General features: G+C 37.6%; 1 protein-coding gene across 1 annotated transcript; it reads right to left on the minus strand.

Moving 5' to 3' along the window:
• Positions 1-4,572: 4,572 nt before the first annotated feature.
• On the minus strand, positions 4,573-24,265 carry LOC139976122 (high affinity cationic amino acid transporter 1-like). Its single transcript, XM_071984560.1, has 4 exons — positions 23,548-24,265; positions 12,544-12,992; positions 7,761-8,775; positions 4,573-5,962 (listed from the first exon to the last, which is right to left on the minus strand). Exons 1-4 carry the CDS (start codon positions 23,780-23,782, stop codon positions 5,835-5,837), a joined length of 1,827 nt encoding a protein of 608 aa, XP_071840661.1. The 5' UTR covers positions 23,783-24,265; the 3' UTR covers positions 4,573-5,834.
• Positions 24,266-24,786: the final 521 nt, after the last annotated feature.

Below are 24,786 nucleotides of genomic sequence, written 5' to 3' on the forward strand. Positions count from 1 at the left end.
GGTATATAGTGTGTAATCCGATCTATATCATTGAAACGTAACCTACACATTCCAAGTACAGTGTGTCATCCGATGTGTAACACTGCTAAAGTTACCTACCTCTGTCCATAAAATAGGTGGCATCTACCGATGCGTATCACTATAAATGTATGCTTTCATATAAGAGACATTATATGAATTCAAAATGAATCTCTTTTTAAGTTACTTGTATCGCTGATACGATACCTCCATATTGTAGGTAGTGTGGCATCCGATGTACATCACTGATAAGGTTACCACCATATTATAGGTAATATATCATACAGTGTTTATCACTGATAAGGTTACCACCATATTATAGGTAATGTACCATACGATGTTTATAACTGATAAAGTTACCGCCATATTAGGGGTTATATATCATACAATGTTTATCACTGATAAAGTTACCGTCATATTATAGGAAATATGTCATACAATGTTTATCACTGATAAGGTTATTGTCATATTATAGGTAATATGTCATACAATGTTTATCACTGATAAGGTTACCGTCATATTGTAGGTAATATGTCATACAATGTTTATCACTGATAAGGTTACCACCATGTTAGAGGTAATATATCATACAATGTTTATCACTGATAAGGTTACCGTCATATTATAGATAATATGTCAAACAATGTTTATCACTGATAAGGTTACCGTCATATTATAGGTAATATGTCAAACAATGTTTATCACTGATAAGGTTACCACCATTTCCTAGGTAATGTACCATCCAATGTTTATCACTGATAAAGTTACCGCCATATTAGAGGTTATATATCATATGATGTGTATCACTGATAAAGTTACCGCCATATTTAGAGGTAATATGTCATACAATGTTTATCACTGATAAGGTTACCACCATATTATAGGTAATGTACCATCCGATGTTTATCACTGATAAAGTTACCGCCATATTAGAGGTAATATTGTGTATAACTAATAAAGTTTTCTTCATTTTCTCATTCCCCCGAGTGTATTAACATTAAACTAACTACTTTATTGTTATAACAAGAAAAGCTCGTGAACTACATTTTCACACGCATTTTGGTATCATGAACTCAAGGAAGCTATAAAGTAAGAGTATAAATACTAATAGATCTATACATTTAAGACAAATCTTACATTCGAATCTGAAATGAAACAGTTTTGTTGCTTTTGACAATTTTAATAAAGACCTTCGATCAGTTTGTTAGAGCTATACCTGCACATTTAAATGAATTTAAATGAAAATCCGTAAAAACTATTATATACATAAGGACTGTAGTAAATTAATTAGTTTGTTATCTGTCTGTAAATTTAATGAATAAATACCTTCGATCAGCTTGTAAGAATTTTCTCTCATGGCAATGATGGTTCAAATCTTCAACCTGCAGTAGTTAATGCGCTTGACGTTTGTATACAAAGATGTACCGGCAGAAAGTCCACGTTTTTGTGAATTAAGCCGGTTTAGTTTTAACAAAAAACAATCTCATTACACATCAGTGGTTTTATTAAGAGATGGAGAAAAGAATGTTTCACAACTATGTATACTTTATTCGAAATCTATAAATAAATATTTCACTCTGCCAAAAAGAAATTGTAATAAGTCACTGAATAAATAATAAATTATATACGAAATATGCTATAAATTATACATCTATATGATTGTTATGGAACGCCAAATGAATCGCAAATTATGATGGTTATTTTAGACATTCTGCATCATTATATGCTAGATCCTATTGACTTTAATTCAAGGAAGACCACATAACATTTAATCGCCATCCCTACTCCCTCCCCCCCCCCTTCTTTTTTACCGCAACACACGTTTTCACACGTATCATGTAATATAATAAATATGAAAATATTGGTACGATATATCACCCTGCTATAATCCGTAAATAAAATGTTACAAACGTTGCTTTAATCATAATTATAAAACGAATGCTGGGTCCCCCTAAAAACCCCATGCCGAAATGATAATAATAATTTAACAATACTAATTTTTTACTATTAAATGTCACAGACTGATAGGTTTCGGCATGACTAGTCACGGCATGACTAGACTGGTCACTTTGATATATCGCCCTATACATAATATATATTATAACGAACTGAGTTCATATGACGATTCAGTACCACAAATTAAATTAAGTACGACAATCTCGAAGTCTTAAAATTGAACAATAAATATAGAATCCATTCAACAATGCCTTTTGTTCATTTTTGTTCTTGATTTTCCAACTCACTACGACTTCAATTACATATAAATATCTATCTATCTACCTATCTATCTATCTATATATATATATATATATATATATATATATATATATATATATATATATATATATATATATATATTAATTGCCTCGAACTTCCAATCCGCTACTGAACGTAAAGAAATCGATTGGATCTTTCGCATTAAGTCTCACACAGTGGGACACCTTAACAACTATCAGTTCTACAAGCATATATAATTCGTTCTTTGCTCCTTAATCCGCTTCCTGTATAGTCAAGGTTTATTTGGTTCTTATTCCATCAATGCAACCAGCGTCATACTTTCATTGTGTTACATTTTGTACTTTTCATTCGACTGCCACGTATTGCTGACGAAGGTCCCAGGGGGACCGAAAATTCCAATAGATTTTCTAAACATTAGCCTATACTCCTCATTTGTCATTATGAGTCGAATCTTATTTCTTGGGTTTTCTCTAATAATATTTTCTTTTGAAGTAAACTTGGATTTCTTTATAATATGGGGTGTCCTCATATAAAGCGGGAGGCCCGGGTTCGAATTCGATGTTGATGTTGGAAGTTTTTTCACTGTTCTGGAACTCACTACGATTTCAATTATATATATATATATATATATATATATATATATATATATATATATATATATATATATATATATATATATTCCTAGGCCTATACATTAAAATGTGTAATAGAAACATAAAACTAAACATTTCGCTAAGACATAAACGTATATACATAACAACATAGGTGGGTGACCGATATGCCTCGAAGCTGGGAAGGTCATCGTATGATGACCGGGTCACCGAGAACAAGGTCGGGACACAAGGACACTTGTGCTTTCATTTTCTCAGTACGACTTTCTTAAGAAACTCAAAATTTGTATCCCATATTTCCACTGGCATCCTTTCGTTGACCATGGGCCCGGGTTTTTAGCCTAGCACCCTTTCTCGTTAAAACATGTACGTTTTGACCCGTTCCGCGAGATGAGTTCAGAAATGTAACGGTTGCGTGTGGGAATTTGGCCAACCATATATTAGCCGAGCTATTTGTTGATAATGAAACCACTCCCTTCTGTAAGTCAATCAGCGATACTGTAATGCATGTGAGGAACCCCGAATGGTTTGTAGTTTAAACTTCGCGCCCCTGAGTCGCTACCCAATTCGCACTTTTATCTCATTTGTTTTTCTGATTTGAAAACCAATTCGTTGCCATGCCAACTTTGTTTTACCTATTTTGAGTTCACATTCATCATATATCTTTAAAGCGTCGATTCGTTATCGCACGTATATATCTAACGGTGAAGCTCCTTATATATAGCGTCTCGGTATAAGCATTGTGCCCCTCCTTAAACTGTTTGTGCCACGCCCACTGCCACCTACCCCACCTCCCCCCCCCCCAACACTTAGAATTTGTCGCTACACGGGCCTGGATTGAATACGTATTATTTTACTCATGTCCTTCTACTGAGACACACGCTGTAAACACTACTCTATACGTATACATAACTACACTATATGACCATTGCCTATGTTGATTTTTGGTTGCCCTTCATTTGAAGTCATATAAGGAAAATTCTTCCTCGTTATATCCCGAAAACACTGTTGCTTTCATGTTGAATTTATGCTATATATATATATTATAGGCAAACACACAACTTATATCAAAAGTTATACATATAGGCATACCTGCAGGAGCTATAAGACCGAAAAGAATGAAGCAATTTAAAGCCATTGGATGACAAATAAAAGCAGGTGTACAAACATTCCGCTATCCCTAATTTCAATAATTGTAACGCGGGCTTTATTGAAAATATTATTCAAAACTTCAGAATTCGAAGCAATGTAAATAACTTCAAACTATATACATATACGCGAACAGTGTCTGTACATCGCAGCTTACATACAGATATATATAGTTCAGTTCACAAAACTGCGCATTGAAATCATAGTCCTTGTAACATTAAATCGCTTAATATCGATATGGGCGTCCGGAAGAATTTATCCATGTCTTGATTGAGGGTGAGGGGAGGAGAGGGGGGGGAAGCCGCGGATGGAGGGTAGAAGAAGGTGAACGAAAATAAACGTGACTCGTTTTTGGTTAAATCGTGTCCTATCTGAGGAGGAGGAGGAGGAGGAGGAGGAGGAGGAGGAGGAGGAGGAGAAGGGGAGGAGGAGGAGGGGGAGAAGGAGAGATCCATTTTTCCTTTATGAAATAATAAATATGAAATAAAACGTGTTCTTCATGGTACCAATTCAGTTGAAAAGTTATGCAAAATGATTGCCCCCCCCCCCGCTATCCTACCCCCATCCTGTCCTACCCTCCTCACTCCCCTTGGAAGTTCACACATTCGGTTACACTTACGCAGAATTCAGCCAGTTTTTCACCAGAGGCGATGCTCCAAATCCCGACTGATGTTTGACCAGCTCCCTGAGTTTGACCAAAAGAGGGTTCTTTTTACCCCCGCTACTTTTCATGACCCTCTCCTGACCCGGTCGATTCTCTCAATATCATCTAACCGGAGTTTGATTAACCAGGTAAAATGAGACACAAATCCACCCATCATATTTGATCTATGTGATAGAGATACCTGGCATACAGAAGCTCCTAAAAATCTCATTCCATTTGCAAGACTTCAAAGATTTTTTTTTTTGGCACTGAGACTTGAGCAAGTCTAAATATGACATCATCAAGTCAAATGTGATCAACTATTTCTTTAGCTTTTAATAATTACAGCGTTTCATTTTCTGTTACGGAGATGCAAATGCTGACTGTAACATATTCAAGTTTTCTACCATGACCTAATGATGACATCGGTTTCAATGTCAACACTGTTGCAAATTATATGTAAAGATAAACGAAGAGAAAATCATTGGTCTCATATCCTATAGTGGCTCTATGACATCACAGAAATGACACAGAAATGACAGACCCCAGACAGGCCTTTTTAAACTATAGGATCTTCCAAACGGAGCAAAACGTTTCTCAACTGTTTGGGGAAGTTGTTTACCAACAACGATCTACGGAAGCTTAAAATAGCCATCAGCATAAGAAAAACTTTGCCCCATAAGTTGACATTTTTTTCAGTAAATGGTTTAGATAATAAGATAATATCTTATAAAAATTCTGTTAACTGTTGGATTGCTCAGTTGCTTTAACTGAGCAATTGAGCAATTTTCAGCAAAATGTTTAATTGACGAGATACGATTAGTTGTCAATTAAACATTTTGCAGAAAATTATTCAATTGCTCAGTGGGAACATTTTGCAGAAAAAATGTTGAATTGACGACATATTATAAGTGGTCAATTCAACATTTTGCAGAAAATTGTTCAACAAGTCAGTTAAAGCAACTGAGCAATCCAACATTTTTCTGAGTTAGAAGATATTATCTTGTTATCTAAACAATTACTGAAAACATGTTGACTTATTGGGGCAAAGTTTTCTTATGTTGATGGCACTTTTTAGCTTCCGTAGTTTACCAACAACGATGGTTTTAAAGGTAAAGAAGTCTGTTGGGTTTTTGTCCCCTATTATTACACCTTGTCAGTTAAGATGGCTTCCTTCATTCATAGTTTCCTTGTATCACATCTGGTTCGTCTGCTATGCTCTCTGGGTTAAGTTTGCTGTCATCGTCTTCTTCTTCGCCTGCTTTACTGTGCCAGATACCATAGAAGAAATATACTGCCAAACCTGAAGTATAGAAGGGAAGAAAAGTAAACAAATCGTTATTAGTTTAAATGTATATCAAATTCTGGGACTTTTTATTCTGGAATATATGTATCATATCAGTCCAAATAAAACAAAGACATTAATCCAAATTCCATCTTCGCAGCATTCTCTGTTTGCTGACAAAGAAAAATAATATAAAATTCAGTCATTTTTATTAAGGGGGCGGTCAGGGGAGGGGAGGGGAGGGGAGAATTGCACAATAATTGTGATGTCACACCGTAACATCAAACAAAACCGTCATTGTTTAACACTAAAGTTTAGTACGGTCACTCCAAAATCGAGGCGATAAATCAAATTCCACAAACGGAATTCATTTGTCATATGTTCTACACCTGATCAGGGACGGATCCACAAGGAGGAGCCCCCCCCCTCCCCCCCCCCCAGAAAATACAAATATAAAATTGTAGACGTAGAATGGTGCATTCTGAGGCATTTTTTTTTTGACTAGTAGCTACATTAAATTGTATTTGTCCAATTTTAAAAAAAGGCGCTATGCACCCCTCCCCTCCCTTTCCCCCTCGATTCCCGATTACTGGTCGTAATCACCCGTGCTCGTAACTGTCATTTCGTTAGTATAGAAAATGAAGTGAGATCGTGTGTCAAAACACATTCAAAGATTTATATATATTTCCAAGCTGATTCGAGCAACATGAAATTCTTTCGAAAGGAGGGTGTGCACCCCGAACTCATGTACTCAAAATATTACATGCATGGACATCTTTATGCGCAATTCTGGGTAAGTGTCTTGAAACATAATAATAATAATAATAATACGAAAACCAAAATGTAATGTACGGTGCTTTCAGGCATCCCTACCCCCCCCCCACGGCCCACCCCATCCTTCAATTTGCACATCTCGTATCCCAACTTTAAATGATGACTTAAGATAGATGTTTAGTCCAAAGAATACAGATAAATTTGAGTGTTAGAAATATTTCTATAACTATTCTAGTTTTTCATGACATTCACCTTTTAAAATTTACAAATACTCTGGAATGCTCCTGACAGGTTAAATTGATGATGACGTCGGCTCCTTCAATGTAGGACCTTAATTATAATGTTCATCCATCCATTGTTTTATAAACTTTAGAAAAAAACTCAACCAAACTAACCCAACTTTTTTGGGGGGTATAAACAACAGGACACCTTTTATGACTTTCAACACCAGTATTTTTAAACTAATGTTTTCACATAATGTTTCCCCATTGAGTTTTGTGATGCATCTGTGTAAATGACGTTAATGGCCTGTGTATTAGACTAGTCACTCCAGCCGCTTTAATTGATTAACTCAAGCTGTTGAAATCTTATAGAAATTCAACCTCAACTGATAGCAATTGGGTTTTGACGGTCTACTAGATAACGAAGTTAGGTTTTTTGTGCCTTAAGTCATCATGCAATGTCTGTACATGGAAATGACCAGCACCCTAGAGTTGGGAGCAATTTTAAGGAAATATTTTGGCGAAACACTTCTGCTTAATATCACCGCCTGACCCCCACCCCTTCTTTCTTTATTAAGCATTGGAGGCAGTAACCCGACAAATAAATATGGCATGTCTTCCTCGAAAGTGTTCTCAGAGGCCCCTTGACCGTGACCTTGCCCTGTGTCCATTTGTCCTTGCAATAGGCCCCTTGTTCCTGCCAAGGGGACCCCTTACCCTTGCTATAGCTGCATTCCACCTTTCCCTTGGAGACATTTAGGCACTTGCCTCTTTTGCCTTTTGTATCATTGTAATCCAGCACTGTACATAATTATACTCACCTAATATTAACCATAATCCGAATCTTATCCACGTTGCCGGAGAAAGCTGCATCATCAAATGAATGTCACACGATATAGACAAGAGAGGCAAAATAGGGACGAAGGGAACTTTAAATGGAAGCTCTTCTGTGCTTTGTGGTTGTTTCGCAATAACAACAGTCATCAAAACGAGCATAATCGCAAATATAAATACAGGGATGATTTTCATCCATGTTGGCAGCAGTCGGGACACAACACCGTACGTGAGAAAAGCTGAGAGTAGGAAACTTGTTACGGCAAAGATAAAAGTGAACTTTGCTACTTTGTGATAAGACGCTCCTGTGGGTTCTCTAGGGCCGACGAGCCTCTCTTTTTCCGTGAGGTCCTTTTTGACGAGGTTATGCAACTCCATGCTTGCATCAGTAGTATCCTTCTTCTGATTCGTCGCTCCTTTTTCGTCAAATGACTCGTCGAGTAAATTTCTCTGTTCGTCTATCGGTTTGTAACGTAGCAGTATCACCGAGGCCGCCACCAACGTGTAAGCGAGGAGAGTCCCGATGGACATCATCTCAACGAGCTGCTCTAGACTAAGGAACAATGCGGTGAGAGCCGTCAAAGATCCCGCGACTATACAGTTCAAGATGGGTACTTTGGTAGTTGGATGAACGTGAGCAAACATCGGACACAGAAGACCATCTCTGGCCATGGCGAATGTCAATCTCGGTATAGGAAACAGACATCCAAGCATGGAGGCTGTCAGTGCTACCATGGACCCTACAGCTACTAAGTACGTTACCATGTAGGACCCTTTGGCGAGGAAGGCTCCTGCGAGGGGCGCAGAGGCAGAAATCTCATAATACGGAACTATCAAGGTTAAGATCAACGAGGTCCCTGTGTACACCAGGAAGGATAACAACAGCGTTAACATAATAGCCAATGGTATATCACGTGACGGATTTTTGGCTTCCTCGCTGGATATGGCAATCACATCGAAACCGACAAAAGCGTAGAAACAAGTGGCAGCACCTTTTAACACCTGAGGGATGAAAGAAGAATTAAAACGTTAGGAATGACAATTCCATTGTGTTAAGCCACCTCCTCTTGTCTACCACCCGCAGAGGCGTACCCATGATTTGCCAAGGAGGTGACATTAGGTTGTATTCCAACACAAAGTGCGTAGCTTAAAGGGAGTGAAGACTCGCGCACAAAGAAACGTCTGATGCCGGTAATCTGACCTAGTTTCGAATGAGGTGTAACAGAAGTGTTAGACACCACCATTGATCCCAGAAAATAAACACACAGCTGCTATAATGTCGGTAATTAGACACTAGTGTATACAGTCAATGCATTCAGTTACATTTAATACCCACAACACCAGGGGCGTTGGAGCCGGTCTGCCGGACCAATATTCACGGCGCAAAAAAAACAAAAAAAGTAGGACTAAGGAAAAAAAATGGCAAAAAATGATGCCATGGCAAATAATGATGACGGCAAGTAGGCTAAATGTGACTACTCTGGCATGGCAGGGGTCTTGTTTCTAGGGAAGTGCCATTTCCTGCAATCTGGGAGGTATTTTTTTCAAAAATTTCTCCATTACGCTACGCGCCAACCATGGTGGCGCGTAGCGTAGTTTGACCTACCAAACGTCCCCGATAATTATGATAGATGGCCACACTCTGATCTGCCGTACCAATCCTAAATAGCTTCCGACGCCCCTGTGTCTAAATTAAGTTTGTTATTGTCTAAACTAAAGCCTGTTGCTGCTGTTTTAACACGTTGTTGCTCAAACTCACGTTGATGTCTTCCGTTGTCTCAACATACGTCGTTGTCTAAACTTATGTTGTTGCCATCGCCGTTCAAAATTGCTCAACCCTGTAATGTAAACCAGAATGCAAAATGCATTGAGGTTTCGATGATCTTCATGCACTAGATTTCTGCTTGTTAGTATAAGCAGAACTAGCTGTTACAATAGAAATGGCCCGAACCAACATTATGATACAATAACACTATGACATGATAAATACAGGTCAATTTACTGTACGTACGTGGCTATACACACCTCCACCAAAAACAATAGGGGTCGTGGAGGTCCAAGTCCATTTGGGGTCACTATAGAGGTCAAATTGTGAAAACCTTGTAAACACGATAACTCAAAAAGGGAAGGTTGGACGAATCTCATATTTAGTATGTAGTTGTGACACGTTCAGTAAAGGATTTTATTGAGGTCAAAGGTCATTTGGAGTCATCAGACGCCAAATTGTGGAAACCTTGTTTTATAAGTTACCGTATCTCCCACTGCCATCCTATCAGTTAACATGTGCGATACGTCTCATACGATTAGGAGGCGGCACGGTAAACAACTTTTAAAATGTTATAGGCTATGCATATACGCTGTGAATGTCGGAAATGAAGTAAAACGAGTGTCTAGACAAAGTACCAGCATAAAAATACTGCCTTTTAATCTGATTTCATGTAGCCCCTTCAACCATGTGTAGAGATACGCTGAATGTCGGAAATCAAGTAAAACGAGTGTCTATAGACAAAATGCCAGCAAAAAATACTGCACTTAAAACTTATTTATTTGAACCATTAAATGATGTCTGGATATGTTGTGAATGTCGGCAATCAAGTAAAACGAGTGACAGTAATATTACTAGAGAAAGGTTTTCGTACCGATCGAACACCAATTGCGTTTATTATGACATATATATGCTTTTACTATTGTAGTTGTAAAGATGCGATCGTATCACTGCCTGTACTTTGTGAATGTTCTACACAACATACATGGCAGATGCCATCCAGTGCCCTAGCTTCGCTGTCAGTTACAGGGGCGGCCGCCCGACCTTCATTTCGCCTGCCCTGCCACTCTTTCCTCCTCGTCAACTCCGTATATAGTACCTCCATGCTTCGACCTTGCAGCGATTTCACTAACAACGTCCTCGCATGTAAGTATCGTTAACAACTTGATTTTGCTACAAATTAGGACGTTAAAGATTTTTTCCCCTTTTCGCGTTACATAGTTAAGCCCTCATACTTTGCGTTCATTAAGCACTGAAGATGCAAGCATGTTTGCAGACAATGAGTGGACAATGAGTAAGGGACTATTAGCCAAACAAATCGCGGGAAATTGAGAAAACATCATTGGCTGTATTTAGCATGAAAATCTCTGTATATGTTGCTAGCTCTGCACGGAAGCAACTTGCGGTTGATTGTTATAAATTTTTGTAAAGAAAGAATGATGTTCGTTCACAATGTGTTACAACAGCGAAACTTTAGATATCAACGAAAGTGTATACATCAGCTTGATTTTTGACATCAACGTGAGTTTAGACATCAACCGTATAAGTTTAGATAGCAACGAAAATTTTAGACATCAATGTGGGTTTAGACATCAACCGTACCGGTTTAGAAATCAACGTGAGTTTAGACAAGCTAACGCGCGTTTAGTCATCAGCATGACTTTAGACATCAGCGTAAGTTTAGACATCAACGAACATCAGCAACATGTTAAAATAGCAGCAACAACTTTGGTTTAGACAGCAACCAACTTTGCTTTAACAACACAATAATGTTGCCCTTTTCGCGTTACATATATAGGGGCGTCGGAGCCGGTGCGGCAGGTCCGGCGAACGCCGGACCAATATTCACGGCGCAAAAAAAAAAAAAAAAAATAGGACTAAGAAAAAAAAATGGCAAAAAATAAAGAACCAAAATGAAACATACTTCAAAAATGTGTTTCAGAAGATTAATCGGGTACAAAAACAGACAAGGGAGTGTCATTTCCTGCAATCTGGGAGGCATTTTTTCAAAATTTTCTCCATTACGCTACGCGCCATCCATGGTGGCGCGTAGCGTAATTTGACCTACCAAACGCCCCCCCCCCCCCGATAATTTTGATAGATGGCCACACTCTGATCTGCCGTACCAATCCCAAATAGCTTCCGACGCCCCTGAACACAGTGTACATAGCAGCGATGGACGTCTCAGCAGGGAGTTGTTATGGAACTCCCTGATCTCAGGTCCAGATTAAAGATAACAATGTATCACGTTTCATTACTGTCTGCATTTTGTAGCGACAAGAAGAAAACTTCACTTGCAAGCAACGGAAAGTTAACTTTTTTTTCAGAGGGCGGCACTTTCACACTAGGCGCGACGCGATGCTATGCGAAGTGATAAAAAAAAGTCGCCAGCGATATTTTTTCCTTTCACACTATACAGGCGATTTTTTGCATCGCTCTGCGATTTTTTTCATGGCGGGAAATTTCTTGTGTCCCGGGTTCACATGATGGTATGTGCGATAACTGTACAACGACATTCAACATCATGCCATCAACAGTGCAGGTTTTACAAGTTTTGCAAACATTGTGATGATATAAGATTTAATTGATATAGCTTTGCTGTGTGGAAGAGTAAAACGGAAGAGAAAAGTATCATTGTAGCCAACAGGTTAGAAAGATATTCACGTTTTATCCTGCTTATCATGTGATCTTACGGAGGACAATGATTGGTCACACGTCGTAAAGCGACAAAAGTAGAACATTTTTAACTCAATTTTGTGGCGTCGCCCCGCTTCGCGCCTAGTGTGAAAGGGTCTAAGTAATAACACTATTTAAACTGTTTTGTATCGCGTCGCGCCTAGTGTACAAGGACCTTTAACTGCGATATCTCCCAAATGGAGCAAAATCCTTCTTAGCTGTGTCGTAGAGTTTTCCTTCACAAAGAACTATGTGATTTAAGTTGTTAAAGATGATGGTTTGGTTTATGTGTCCCCTTTAGACAATAATATTAACTGGAATATACTCACCCCTGCAAACCCAAATGGGAAGAAGCCTCCATCCAAGCTCCAATTTTCCACATCAATGTAAAAGAGACCAGCAGAGATGCAGATGAAGACAACGGTGAAGTTAATAGCAGTAAACAAGATCATCGTCAATGAGCTAAATTTGGCGCCCATGATCAACGCCAAGGTCATAACACAAGAGATCCCAAAAGCTACAAAGTCTGGATATCCGCCGAGGAAATCCCATCTAAATGTGCCGACATTTTCGGAGATTGCGGTGCTAAAAGTCCCGTTAACAAGCACGTCAAGATAGCCGCTCCAAGCCGTAGCGACGCTAGACGCCCCGATGATGCACTCAGCGAGCATACTCCATCCAATAATGAAAGCTATGAACTCCCCAACCGCGACGTAGGCGTATGTGTACGCGGAACCGGTGATGTGCATGCGCGCACCAAACTCTGCGTAGCAAACACCTGACAAGGAATTGAAAGAGAAAAACAGAATTATACGTGTCATTGCCGAAGGTCAGAATCTCGGGGGAGGACGAACCAAGCTCACGTTTTCTGCAATACTTTTGGCACAAAAACATAGCTGCAAAAACAGTTTTGCTCCAAACACGGTACACAATGTGGAAAATTAAGTACGCTTCGCTCGCAGTAACTTCTTACTTTTACCATGAATATGTTCTAATATGTGCACACCGATAATTCGGTGGCAAATTCGGTATCTATCAATATTGGTCTCACGGACAGCCTCTTCCGAGTTGAAAGCTGACAATTAGATGTAAAAGGCAGCTCTCTTCTCTGAGCAATCCTAGATCCACCACTGAATAATGGTATAAAATTTATAAACAGGGATTATAGAACTAGAACGAAGATATAGCTACGGGCAGACGGTATAAAATCAGTGGACTGGTGCGTATAGTACCGGCTACTTATTCAGACGACGGCACGAGGTCTTAAAACAATTGGCGCATTTGGCGCCCTATAGACGAGAATGACATCTTTCTCGACCAAGAGGAAATAGGCACCTTCGACGTTTCAATGTCTCAACCTTCGGGGCCTCGGACATAGCGCCTTACAGTTACGAAGCTGGTAAGATGGTAAGACCAGTCCGCCCAAGCTGATATGAAGTAATCAGCTGTTCCCTTTTGCTTGGCGATTCCTTCACCAGACATTCACCGAATTTAAAAAAAAAAAAAAAACGTCCAAATTGATCAAACCAAGAAACTCTTCTAGATATGTTAATAAAATGAAGGTTAATGAACTATATAAGAAATTATTCCATGTGGTTCTCACCATTTCGTCACCCAGACTCTTTGGTTCATATAGCAGGGACGAAACCACGTATATTTCTATCATATATATATGTATATATACACAAAATACGTCGTTAGGGAGTGAGCCGTTGACAAATACAAATATTCGTCTCCCGGGGTCCCATGTGTATACCTGTAGCCTTACTATATTCGGTAACGCAAACACTTGACGCGTTCCTTCACATGTATACCGTAAAGAGAAAACATGAATAGGCTAGTACTTAACTAAACACTCGGTATTTACCGAATTCGTTCAACAACTTCAATTAGATTGTACTGCAATACAAACTAAATTCATTCTTTCGATATATTTCTGTGTGTATAGCTGAAACGCGATTAAATAAGGCGAGAGATTTTATGGAGATACGGAAAGCGTTATACTATCGGTAAGTGTTGTAGCCTATGTACGTGGCTTGTGGTTCAAACTGTGTGTGATATACGTAAAACGTTGGATAAATCTATATATATATATTACAAATCTTTTCATGACAAATGGCTTGTATGTCATCCGTACAAAACAATGTTGTTTTGCAATGTTGTTTATGTGAAGTAAAAAGATTTTTGTTTTATGAAGTTAATAAATTTTACTTATACAATATATTACAACATGAACATTGACATTTGGGTATGAACTGTGGATTTGACGTCATCATGAATTTATCCTTAAAGGAGTCAAACGATCCAGAGTACTTTTAAAGGTGCATAGTTTGAAATAACATGAAACAGCTAGAAACATTTCTAGAAGTCCTAGTTTTCTACATATAATCGAACTAGAAATCTTTAAAATCATCTGTATTTCACCCTACCCCCTTCCTCCCCACGCCCCCCCCCCTCCCCCACCGCACGCGCACACACAATCACATACGAAGCGTCGCTTGGTAGTAAACTAAAGTGAAGAACGTCTTCTACACAGAGGTATTAATACCACTCAAACAGACATTCCATAACCGAAGAAAAATGTTGTACTATATAATGTGTTGCATGTTTTCAAAAGTATTTGTGTGTTTTAGCATAATACAATATTGGTGACAGTATGAAATCCCATTAGGGAATGTGCACATTTAATGTACCGTGCTATTGCTAAATTGAGATTAAAATGTCGATTAAGGGAAACTTTTTAAGTTGAAAAAAAAACTTAATTCCCTTTCCCATTAAAACTAACAAGTATTGATAAACATGCCGTCGGCCAATCATACTAATTATCCTTTTTTTTTCTTTTTTTTTTTAATCTTTTGTTGAATCGTTGATTTATTTCCGCGGTTTCTCCTTTTCAAATTAGAGCTTGTAATGGGTGTTGTGATCCAGCGGGAGAATTCTGCACGTTGTTGATCAGATTGTCACCTTTGGCGTTCCTTGTTATCCTTAGGGGATAACAAATATCATGGTTTTAATGTCCTTGATCACAGCAAAGTTTGTTTAATTTTGTTGGTAGTCGTGTAATATAAATCATAACAGTGTTAAAGAAACGTCGCACGTTGTAAGGTAAAAATGGTGCTGGTAATCATGTAAGAAAAATAGCCTAATGCAAACACGTTTATTGAGACAACATGGGTGAAACTGATTTCAGCAATAAGGTAAAATGCGCCGTATAACGACTAAAGTGGTAACCAGACGAGAGTGCGGGGTCCGATGGGGTTACAGGTCGGGAGCCGGGGTCGATGAGGGGGCCCCGATGACTTAATTGTGTCTCGACGCCCCTTGTACTAAACGACTAACCGTTGATGCAGCTGCAGGTTGATTGGCCTCAATTCAGTACAAATAATATAACAGTATCAAAACTCGAAAAAGTCTAAAAATAAATCTATTGGTGTGCGTTTACACATGAGTAATTCCCAGTAACATTTAAAACGTTTTCTATATGACGAAATGCTGAACACTGAAGTTGACTGAACGGCATCATTCATTCATATAATTTGCTAGCCAACCAATTTTCCATTTGATGAAAACAAAAGTCTCCAGCAAGGTAAATGTACTTTGATAAACTGCAGTCTTATTTTAGTCTGTAATACTCGGTAAGTTTGTGATGCAGCTGATCCACTAAAAACCTATGAACTGTCAAAAATTGCAATTGCTAGTTGTCTCGGACCTACCGTACTTGGAGTGTCTAAACCTCATGACTATTCCTAGACAATGAAAAGGGATTAAATAAGACAATCAAATGGCAAAACAACAAAAACTTGAAGGGTGCACGGCAAATGGTAAAATGGTTACATTGGAGATTGGACATGAGTGACCATTATTCGACTATCTAGCATATTTTTTGGGCTGTAATTATATGCTGTATCCTGTGTCTTCTTCATTTTGTTTACCTGCATCTGTAAAACTTGTATTGCAATTCCTGATATAAAATCATTGGCGCAATAGACCGATCTCCACATCTAAATGAAGGTTAACTTTTCCATACCAGTACGTTTTCAACGCCTTTGGTCAAAAAACAAATCCATTGGTTTCCTAGGTAACCAAATCTCACGTAAATCTGGAAGAAATTCCCATTTGGGATCCAAACTGATAGATTTTGTTTCAGGGTATATAGAAGAGGATAATTGGAAAAGATATTTTGATGAGCACTTATGGAAAACTGATACGCTATAGCACCAAAATTTACTTGCATATTACTGTACAGCATAAAACGTTAAGATGAGGTCGACTTTTTTTTTTTTTAATTAGGATTTGATAGCCTGGCGTTGAATATGACGTCATATTGTACGATTACGTCACAATAGACCTCTGGTTAATCTGTATTGTATCGTGTCGTATCGCATCTTATCCTTATCGCAAGTTGTATTGTATTAAGTTGTATTGTATTAAGTTGTATTGTATTAAGTTGTATTGTATTAAGTTGTATTGTATTAAGTTGTATTGTATTAAGGTTGTATTCTATTAAGTTGTATTGTATTAAGTTGTATTGTATTAAGTTGTATTGTATTAAGTTGTTTTGTGTTAAGTTGTATTGTATTAAGTTGTATTAAGTTCCATTGTATAAAATTGCATTGTATAAAATTGCATTGTATTTAGTTTCGTTGTATTAACTTGTATTGTATTATAGTGTATTAAATTGTATTGTATTGCTTACTATATAGGACCACTATTTCGTTCCTTATTCTATAAATGGACTTCACTGACTTCAGTTGATGGTTTGCTTGATATTCAAATGCAAAGGCAGCCCTATACAAACCAGGTACCAATTCAACTAGACGTATCATGTATATCCTACCCGCTATTTATACTTCAGTATCAGGAATAAACTATAACGGTCAGGATTGATTTTGCATTTTGCGGGTATATAGCGGATAGCTTACACAATGCATTCGCTTTTCACATGCAGATTGTCAGATTGTTATAGCGAAGCCTGCGGGCTGAAGTGAAGTATTGCAGTACTCATTAGACGGTTTTCAAGCTCACAGTGGCACTGATAGTATACAACGTGGAATATGTATAGGATATTGTTCTCATTATTTTCCCTTCAACCACTGACATCGCTGGAAAGTGGGCGGGAATAGCTAAACCTCCCCACTTTTGTTCGAACAGTGCTTGTGCCAAAATTTGGTGATTTTAATTTATTATTTTAGTCAATCGGCTCCACACTTATAACCCATACCTGTCACACTCTAGCCTAAGTGACAGAGTTTACCTCAAGACGGGCCTCGTCATGTATATATGTAGCCGGGATTAGCGAATAACATTTCGCAAGGATCTAGCCCGACGGTCCACAAACTATGTGGGGCGACCCCCAAACGTGGGTAGCGAAACACTTTTCATTCGGTGGCGTAAATTTCCCCCGACGTCGGAAAATTGATCTACAGCTTTCGGTTAAGGTTATTTCTTTAACATCAAGTTAAAAGTACAATCTATAGTTTTCATGCCTCATTATGAGCCCTTGGTTCTTTCTCAGTGGAGTAGGCCTGTAAACATATAAACGTATGCGGACCCTTGCTTTATCGGCTTTTTTGGTGTCGTCATATAATTTATTAACTGACCTTTTAACTCATATCATTTTTCTTTCTTCTATCTCCTCCCCACACTACTAATAATCATCTGATCATTACCCGCCCCCCCCCCCAACTCAACCCCACCTCTCCTATCAGCGCATACTAAAATTCCTTAGACCTGCCTCCCCATTACCAAGTAATATAGCTTACCATGTTGCTCACTATAGGTTTCTCTAACGTTGGAAATGAAACCAAAAAAATCTGGGAACGGATTATATCATTAATAAATTTAATAAAAGCTAAACTCAAAAAAGGGAATTTTAATGACTCAAGAAGATTATCTTTTAAACTACCTCGTTGCAAAAACATCAACGATGTGCCCAGATCGATATACCACCATATGCCAAGATATAAAGATATGCATATATATTCCTAGCGAATAAAATAATCCTAGCCTTCTTTGAAGTGAAGAACTGCGTTGAAGTTTGTCTCATCTGCAAAAGGATGCCAGATACCATCTTCCTTTAACTACTAAGTCTTACAAGCAATAGCAACATGCACTTTATTTTTTAAGCAGGGGGAAGAGGACCCCTGGAAACCTAAAAGGATATTCTATTGGCTACAGTTGACTGCCTAGCAAAAATTGCTGAATATTGTCTTCATCTTTAGATGAAAACCGGATCCTCATAGCATTTTGTATCGCGAAGATAGAAACTTTTAAAATTTTGTGATGTTTTGTAAATGCATCTGGCAACAGTATAATGAATGATGTCATCAGGGCACTTCAGCTGAAAATGTCTTTGTTTTTCTTTTACAGTTTATACTCATGTTGTTGTACTCGTACCCATGCTGTTGCATACTCTTAGTGCAATGCTGCGTATACGTAATGAATACGGGCAATGTTTATATCATTGCAAATAAATCTGCGGTAATATCCTGAGCCATTCCGTAGTGCAAAGAACAGCACTATATTCCACATAGCACATCTGTCTATATACATCACTTTACCCTTTCCAAAGAATTGTGAAATTAAAGTCAAAAACAGGATTAAAACTAATCAAGCGTCCACTGTTGCATGAAGCGTAACTTGATACCATCTGCCTAAAGAAAGAATAACCTCTGCCAATGCATCCATGAAATGCACAAAAATTATGAAACTCTTCATCACTTGCTATGAACATGCATGCTGTATATTACATGGAAATATTCCCTAAGACTATAGCAAACGGACAACTGGCTCGAAATCTCGCGCAACTTTATATAGTATATATTATATATATATATATATATATATATATATATATATATATATATATATATATATATATATATATATATATATATATATATATATATATATATATATATATATATATATGTATATGTATATGTATATATATATATATATATATATATATATATATATATATATATATATATATATATATATAATATTTATATATATATATATGAAATCTTACAATAGATGAGACTACCAGTGACTTCGTCTAATATATATTTTCGGTACACTGAGGTTCACAAAATCTCTCTAAATTCATGGATGAATTATGGGAAAGAATAAAATTGCTAGTCACTTGAAATTACTCGATCCGACGATGCGAAACCGAAAATGAATTCAAGAGATGATGGAACAATTTTTTTTTTAAAAGACGAAAAGAAAAAATTAAGGGTCATTCACTATTGATCCCAAATTATTATAACATGCTACATTGCAGAAAGTCGTCAAAAGAACTTTCATGAGGGTTCCACACTTATCAAGTTATTCCCTGCAGACAAAATAAACAAAAAAACAGGCGAGTGTCCAAAACTGTCTCGGTGATGAACAATGCGAATAATGTGTCAGTAGTAAAATGAGTGGTTAAAGTTTGAACATGAATGACCCCATTCATGATTTTACTTTCAAACAGATTTCCGGCACATACTGTCGACCAACCCGTTGCGTTTCAAATATGCTTGGACAGAACTAGTATCGCCGACGGTTTTGTTGCACCATATATGGGGAGTCAGTGATGTTGGCCCATATTAAATTTACGATTAAGTTTGTAACTTTTCAAAGCAACTTTCACGGCACACTTTAACCTTTATCCATTAAATATATCATACATATATATATATTACACTTTCATATAGCAGTATAGTGGTGTAACCAGGCATAACCTATACTTTGCGTATAAGAATTTTGGCTGCGGTTCGATCAATGGGTTGCTTATTATGAGGCTATAATCACCAGCTACATCCGAGCCAATTTCGACAAGAACTGAACAATAATCATCTATAGAATACTGCACGATGATATTTTGATCGCATCCATAATTGGGAAGTTAAATATGATTATTAAAGGAACACAAACAGCTCCTTTAAACGTCGGAAACTCGCAATGAGAAAGCTAGATTTTTTGGGCGAGAGGGTACAGGCAGCGGGAGAGGGGAAGAGGAAACGGTAGTGAATGAGGGTGAGGGCGGGGAGGGCGGGGAGGGCGGGGAGGGCGGGGAGGGCGGGGAGGGCGGGGAGGGCGGGGAGGGCGGGGAGGGCGGGGAGGGCGGGGAGGGCGGGGAGGGCGGGGAGTGGAGTGGATAAGAGGGAAATGCTCATGATCAAGGTCGCTCATTGTGAACATTAAGTTTGAGTCTTTTGTTTCTCAATTATACCTATAATTTCACGCTCATATACAATTACACCAATTGATACGTTACAATGCATGTTCAAAGTAAGCATATTTCTGAGCTAAAGCAAAAATTTTGTCGATAAGTACAATGTCTTGAATAATCCTTCAACATTATCGAAGTATTATTATTCTGAAACTAATAAGGCTAACAAATTGTCAAACTATAAGATACACTCATATACTGTTAAACGACAAAATGAATGGAAGGAAATCATGATAATAAAAAACATTTTCGTCTTCCTCTCTGCTTGTAATTACCACAATAATTAATACTGTAATTAATACTAATATAATTAAACAATAATATCTAGACGAGGAAATGTTCAGCACGGCGGATTGAATAATTAATAACCAGCTAAATTACAGACTGATGGAGGAATGCCGGATCGATGTTTTGATTAATTGCCTAGTGATATTATAGTAAGGTTTTGTAAAAAAAAAATGGTCAAAAATCAGCGATCCATCGAGAACAGACGCTTTAAGTGTTCGCTCTTCTATAGAGTCATAGCATCGTATTTCTGTTCAAGTGTTATGAGAGTAAGACAAATTAACCCTTATAGGGGAAAGAAAACAATAAATTAAAGTGTGCGCTCTTCAATAGTTGTTTGACAATATTCGGGAAACTTTTCAGCGTTCGGTTTTAAGTTTTTTTTTTTATCTACAGCACTTGATTTTTTTTCTCCCGTAGGACGGACTAATACACACAGCAATCTTTGGTTTTTAAGAAAACACTGGACTGTCCTCGAAAAGCGAAAAGCGATTCAAAAACATTGTGAAGTTTGTCCGCATTATAGAATCTGCCTAAGGGACAACAATAGGCAATTTTACCGTTTTTTTTTTTTTTTTTGCAATTCAGGAAAGGCCACAGGGAATGCATATATATATATACGATTCTCGTAGTTATAACAGTATACCGCAAAAGCATACCAGAGTTCCAGTTCAAATGTATTTCTCATATGGCGTACAGAACTGAAAGTACAATTAAAGTAATGAATACAACTGAGGAATGATGACAAATGAATTCAAAACTATGCTGTTTATCAAAGCTAGTGACCAGTTGGTGCGAAAAGAAAAAATAGGTTTAAACACGATCAAAAATAAAGATAAAAATAAGAATAAACATGAATACACGTCACATGTCTACTTAACAGTTATTGGTATTGCTATACTGTCGGTAAGTAAGAATTAGCATATTTTTAGTTTGTAGACTCTTTTGAAATGCTTGCAGGGAATTATTTGATTACATTGTGGCAGGAGAGTTGGTGCCTGATGTTGTAAAAATAGTTGTTAATTTTCCATGTATAATTTGTACGGCGGATCACATGGAAAAAATCGTTATTTCGCGTATTATTAGAGGGCTCAATTGTTTAAGATATGTCATCTAACACACTATAGGCCTAGGTACCATACCGTTACAATTATTAATTAAATACAATCCCACCAATGTAGCACGAGTAAATACCTTTAATCTGTTTGAGATCATATTCAAAGTATTGCTGATTTGTTGAAAACCTTCTAGGTTTTCATTGCAAGTAGTTTGATCAATCTTTTCTGTAAAATTTGTAGGGGATTTAAAAAGTAGTACCGTGAGACTGTACCATAAACTTCAAATTGCATAAGAAAGTTGAGAATAGGTAAACGCATAGTAAATTTGAATTGCTTTTTCAGTTGGGTGTTTCTAAATCGATAGTTTATTCCCTAAAACAATGCAGAATTGTATCTTGTTTAATCACGTTTAATTTGTTACAGTGAAGTAAAATTTTGGAAATTTACAATTTTTCAAAGTTTGCTCTTTATATGTTTAATTGAACTTTAAAATGTGTCCGGAGGGGAGTATGTCAGGGCAGTAGCTTGGGTAAAATCCCTAGGGAGGTAGTTGAGGAACATCAAGATAAATCATGTATCGTCCAAATGTTGTTGCTTTTTGTTTTGTTTTTGATGCACGTATGTACCAGAGCCATTTTAGTGGAGGAGGGGTGGAAGCCATTTCCCACAAAGGGGGACCATCATGACACTATCTAAGAGGAGCGCCACCATTAGTTGGCGGAACTTGGCGCGTACCAAGCAATTTGGAAATGTTTGCCAAAAATGCCTCTCATATTGCCGGAAATGCCATGCACTTCCCAGGCATTGTAAGTTGCATCTCAACAGTCTTTATTTTGAGTTCTCATGTTTTAGAAATGTAAAATTCCAAAAGAAAAGGTGAATTAGAAGAAAAAAATTATTCGGCAAAATCACTTTGTATATAGGGCAAAATTAGGACTTTATTTTACTTATCATCTCTGCTTTATTCAATAATTTACACAAGTAATTGAAGATATTAAAGGACGCTATAGGACATTCTAATGGTAGCGGTAGCCTATATATGCTGAGGGGAAGCCATATGGGGAATTTACGTGTAAATTAATTGTTAGGTTTGTGTAATCATTATTTGGGGGGGGGGATAAGCTGAGTGCAGGGTGGGCCGTGTAGGGGAATGGGGATCGCGGTCCCCCTAGTTAGTATGTTAAAAATGCCCTGGTATATACGTATTTTTTATTAAAACATTGGGGCACTGATAAAGGGGCTAAAAATAAAACTGATAGGCCTACATTAAACACCTAGACGTAATAAATATATTTATGAACAGTTGTTTCACATTAGACTGCTACACTGTTCACGCAGGTTCAGTCTTAGGAGCTCTCTACGTTTATTGTTATTCTTACAAAATTCTTGAAAACCAAAACAAACGCACGGTCATCGCAGCTGCGATCGTGCATATACTTGATGAGCGGTTAAAATAAACCTTGTGTTCTTTTTGAACGCCATTCCTATATACGTGCCTAGAATCTTGAGATTGCAGTACTATAGGCTACTGAGTAATGAGATCTAAAGAAATGATATAACATTCCGCTAAAACTAACTCGCATACTGTCCAGGCGTTCACATTATCGTAGTCCTACTTTCATTTAGTAAGTAGAAATCTCATGGGGCAGCTTCCCCATGCCCCCATCCCGCAGGCTACGACCCTGTATAGGCCTACTAGTACTTCTGACATAAGTAACCTATAGTGTGATAATGTAAAAAAAAAGGAAAGTTAAGGAAAGATTAATTACCCGATAGTAATGACACAACAGCTGCCAATAGAAAGGAAAATACGACGGCTGGGCCAGCCGTAGACTTGGCGACATCTCCTGCAAGAACATAAATTCCTACACCGAGTGTACTTCCAATTCCAATAGCGGTCAGATCTACCAGGCCTAAACATTTAGCTAAGCCGTCTGCGCCCGTATCAATATCACCCGTCCTTCGAGTCCGTCCCAAACGTTTCCAGAATGATAAACACGCCATGATTACTGATAACTTTACAATGCAGGTACTTCGTGTGTCGGGCTTCCTTTTGTATGGTGTAGAAAATAGTGCAACATATGCCGGGCTATGACTTGCACGACTTCTTTAATAACTTCACTTCTGCTGCAAGCATGCAGTTGGTGTTGTGTATATAGGTTATTTACTAGCGCTTGAATAATTGACAGTGTTACAACGGACACGGGCAAACCTTTTGCTATGACATCAAAAGCAAAGCATGAAGGTTACTGTACTGAAACGCTGCCACCCGCCCGTTGGAACATGCGAGACAATTACACCGCAGTCTGTATTCCACATGCACATTGAACGCTGGTTTGTTGACAGCTTTAAGCCTATCGTTATGTTTGGCGGTATATTTAAAAGTTTCCTATACATAGTCCTACATGTTAGCTATTTACAGTTAGCTAGGCTTCCAATGCATGATATGAACCTATATACAAGTAGAGCCTTTCAACAATAGTTCTAGAATAACGGTATCCATGCACGATCATATACTTTTATGCGGGTACGAGAAGTATCAGTTTTCCTATCGCTTGTAGTTGACAATATGCCATTACACTTTTGACCTTTTTTATGTAATACTTAAAAATTAATAAAAATACTAAACAATATTTGTAATAAATACTAAGCATTTATAAAGTTTTGTCGAATTCTCTAGATATTGATAATTGAAATTTCACAGTTTGTACCATAAGCTAACTTGAGCAGGTGTGATGTCATAGTTGAACACTGACAGCAAAGTGTTTTGTTTTCCCTTATGCGGTTTAACTTTATCGTTTTTACCTTGGATTGGACAGGTTTTCCAGTTTCGTTGAAGGAAAAGTTAAGTTTTCAATACCACCAATGACTGTTGGATATTCATATATGTTAATGCATCCCAATTTTGAAGGAGAAATTGGATTAAACATTTTGAAGAAAAATATAAAACAAATTTGTCATTGTGCTTCTATGGCATCACTCCTGTTTGCTTCAAGTTCACTTTTGGT

This window comes from Apostichopus japonicus, chromosome 11 (assembly GCF_037975245.1).
Source record: "Apostichopus japonicus isolate 1M-3 chromosome 11, ASM3797524v1, whole genome shotgun sequence".
In the NCBI taxonomy this organism is placed as follows: domain Eukaryota; kingdom Metazoa; phylum Echinodermata; class Holothuroidea; order Aspidochirotida; family Stichopodidae; genus Apostichopus; species Apostichopus japonicus.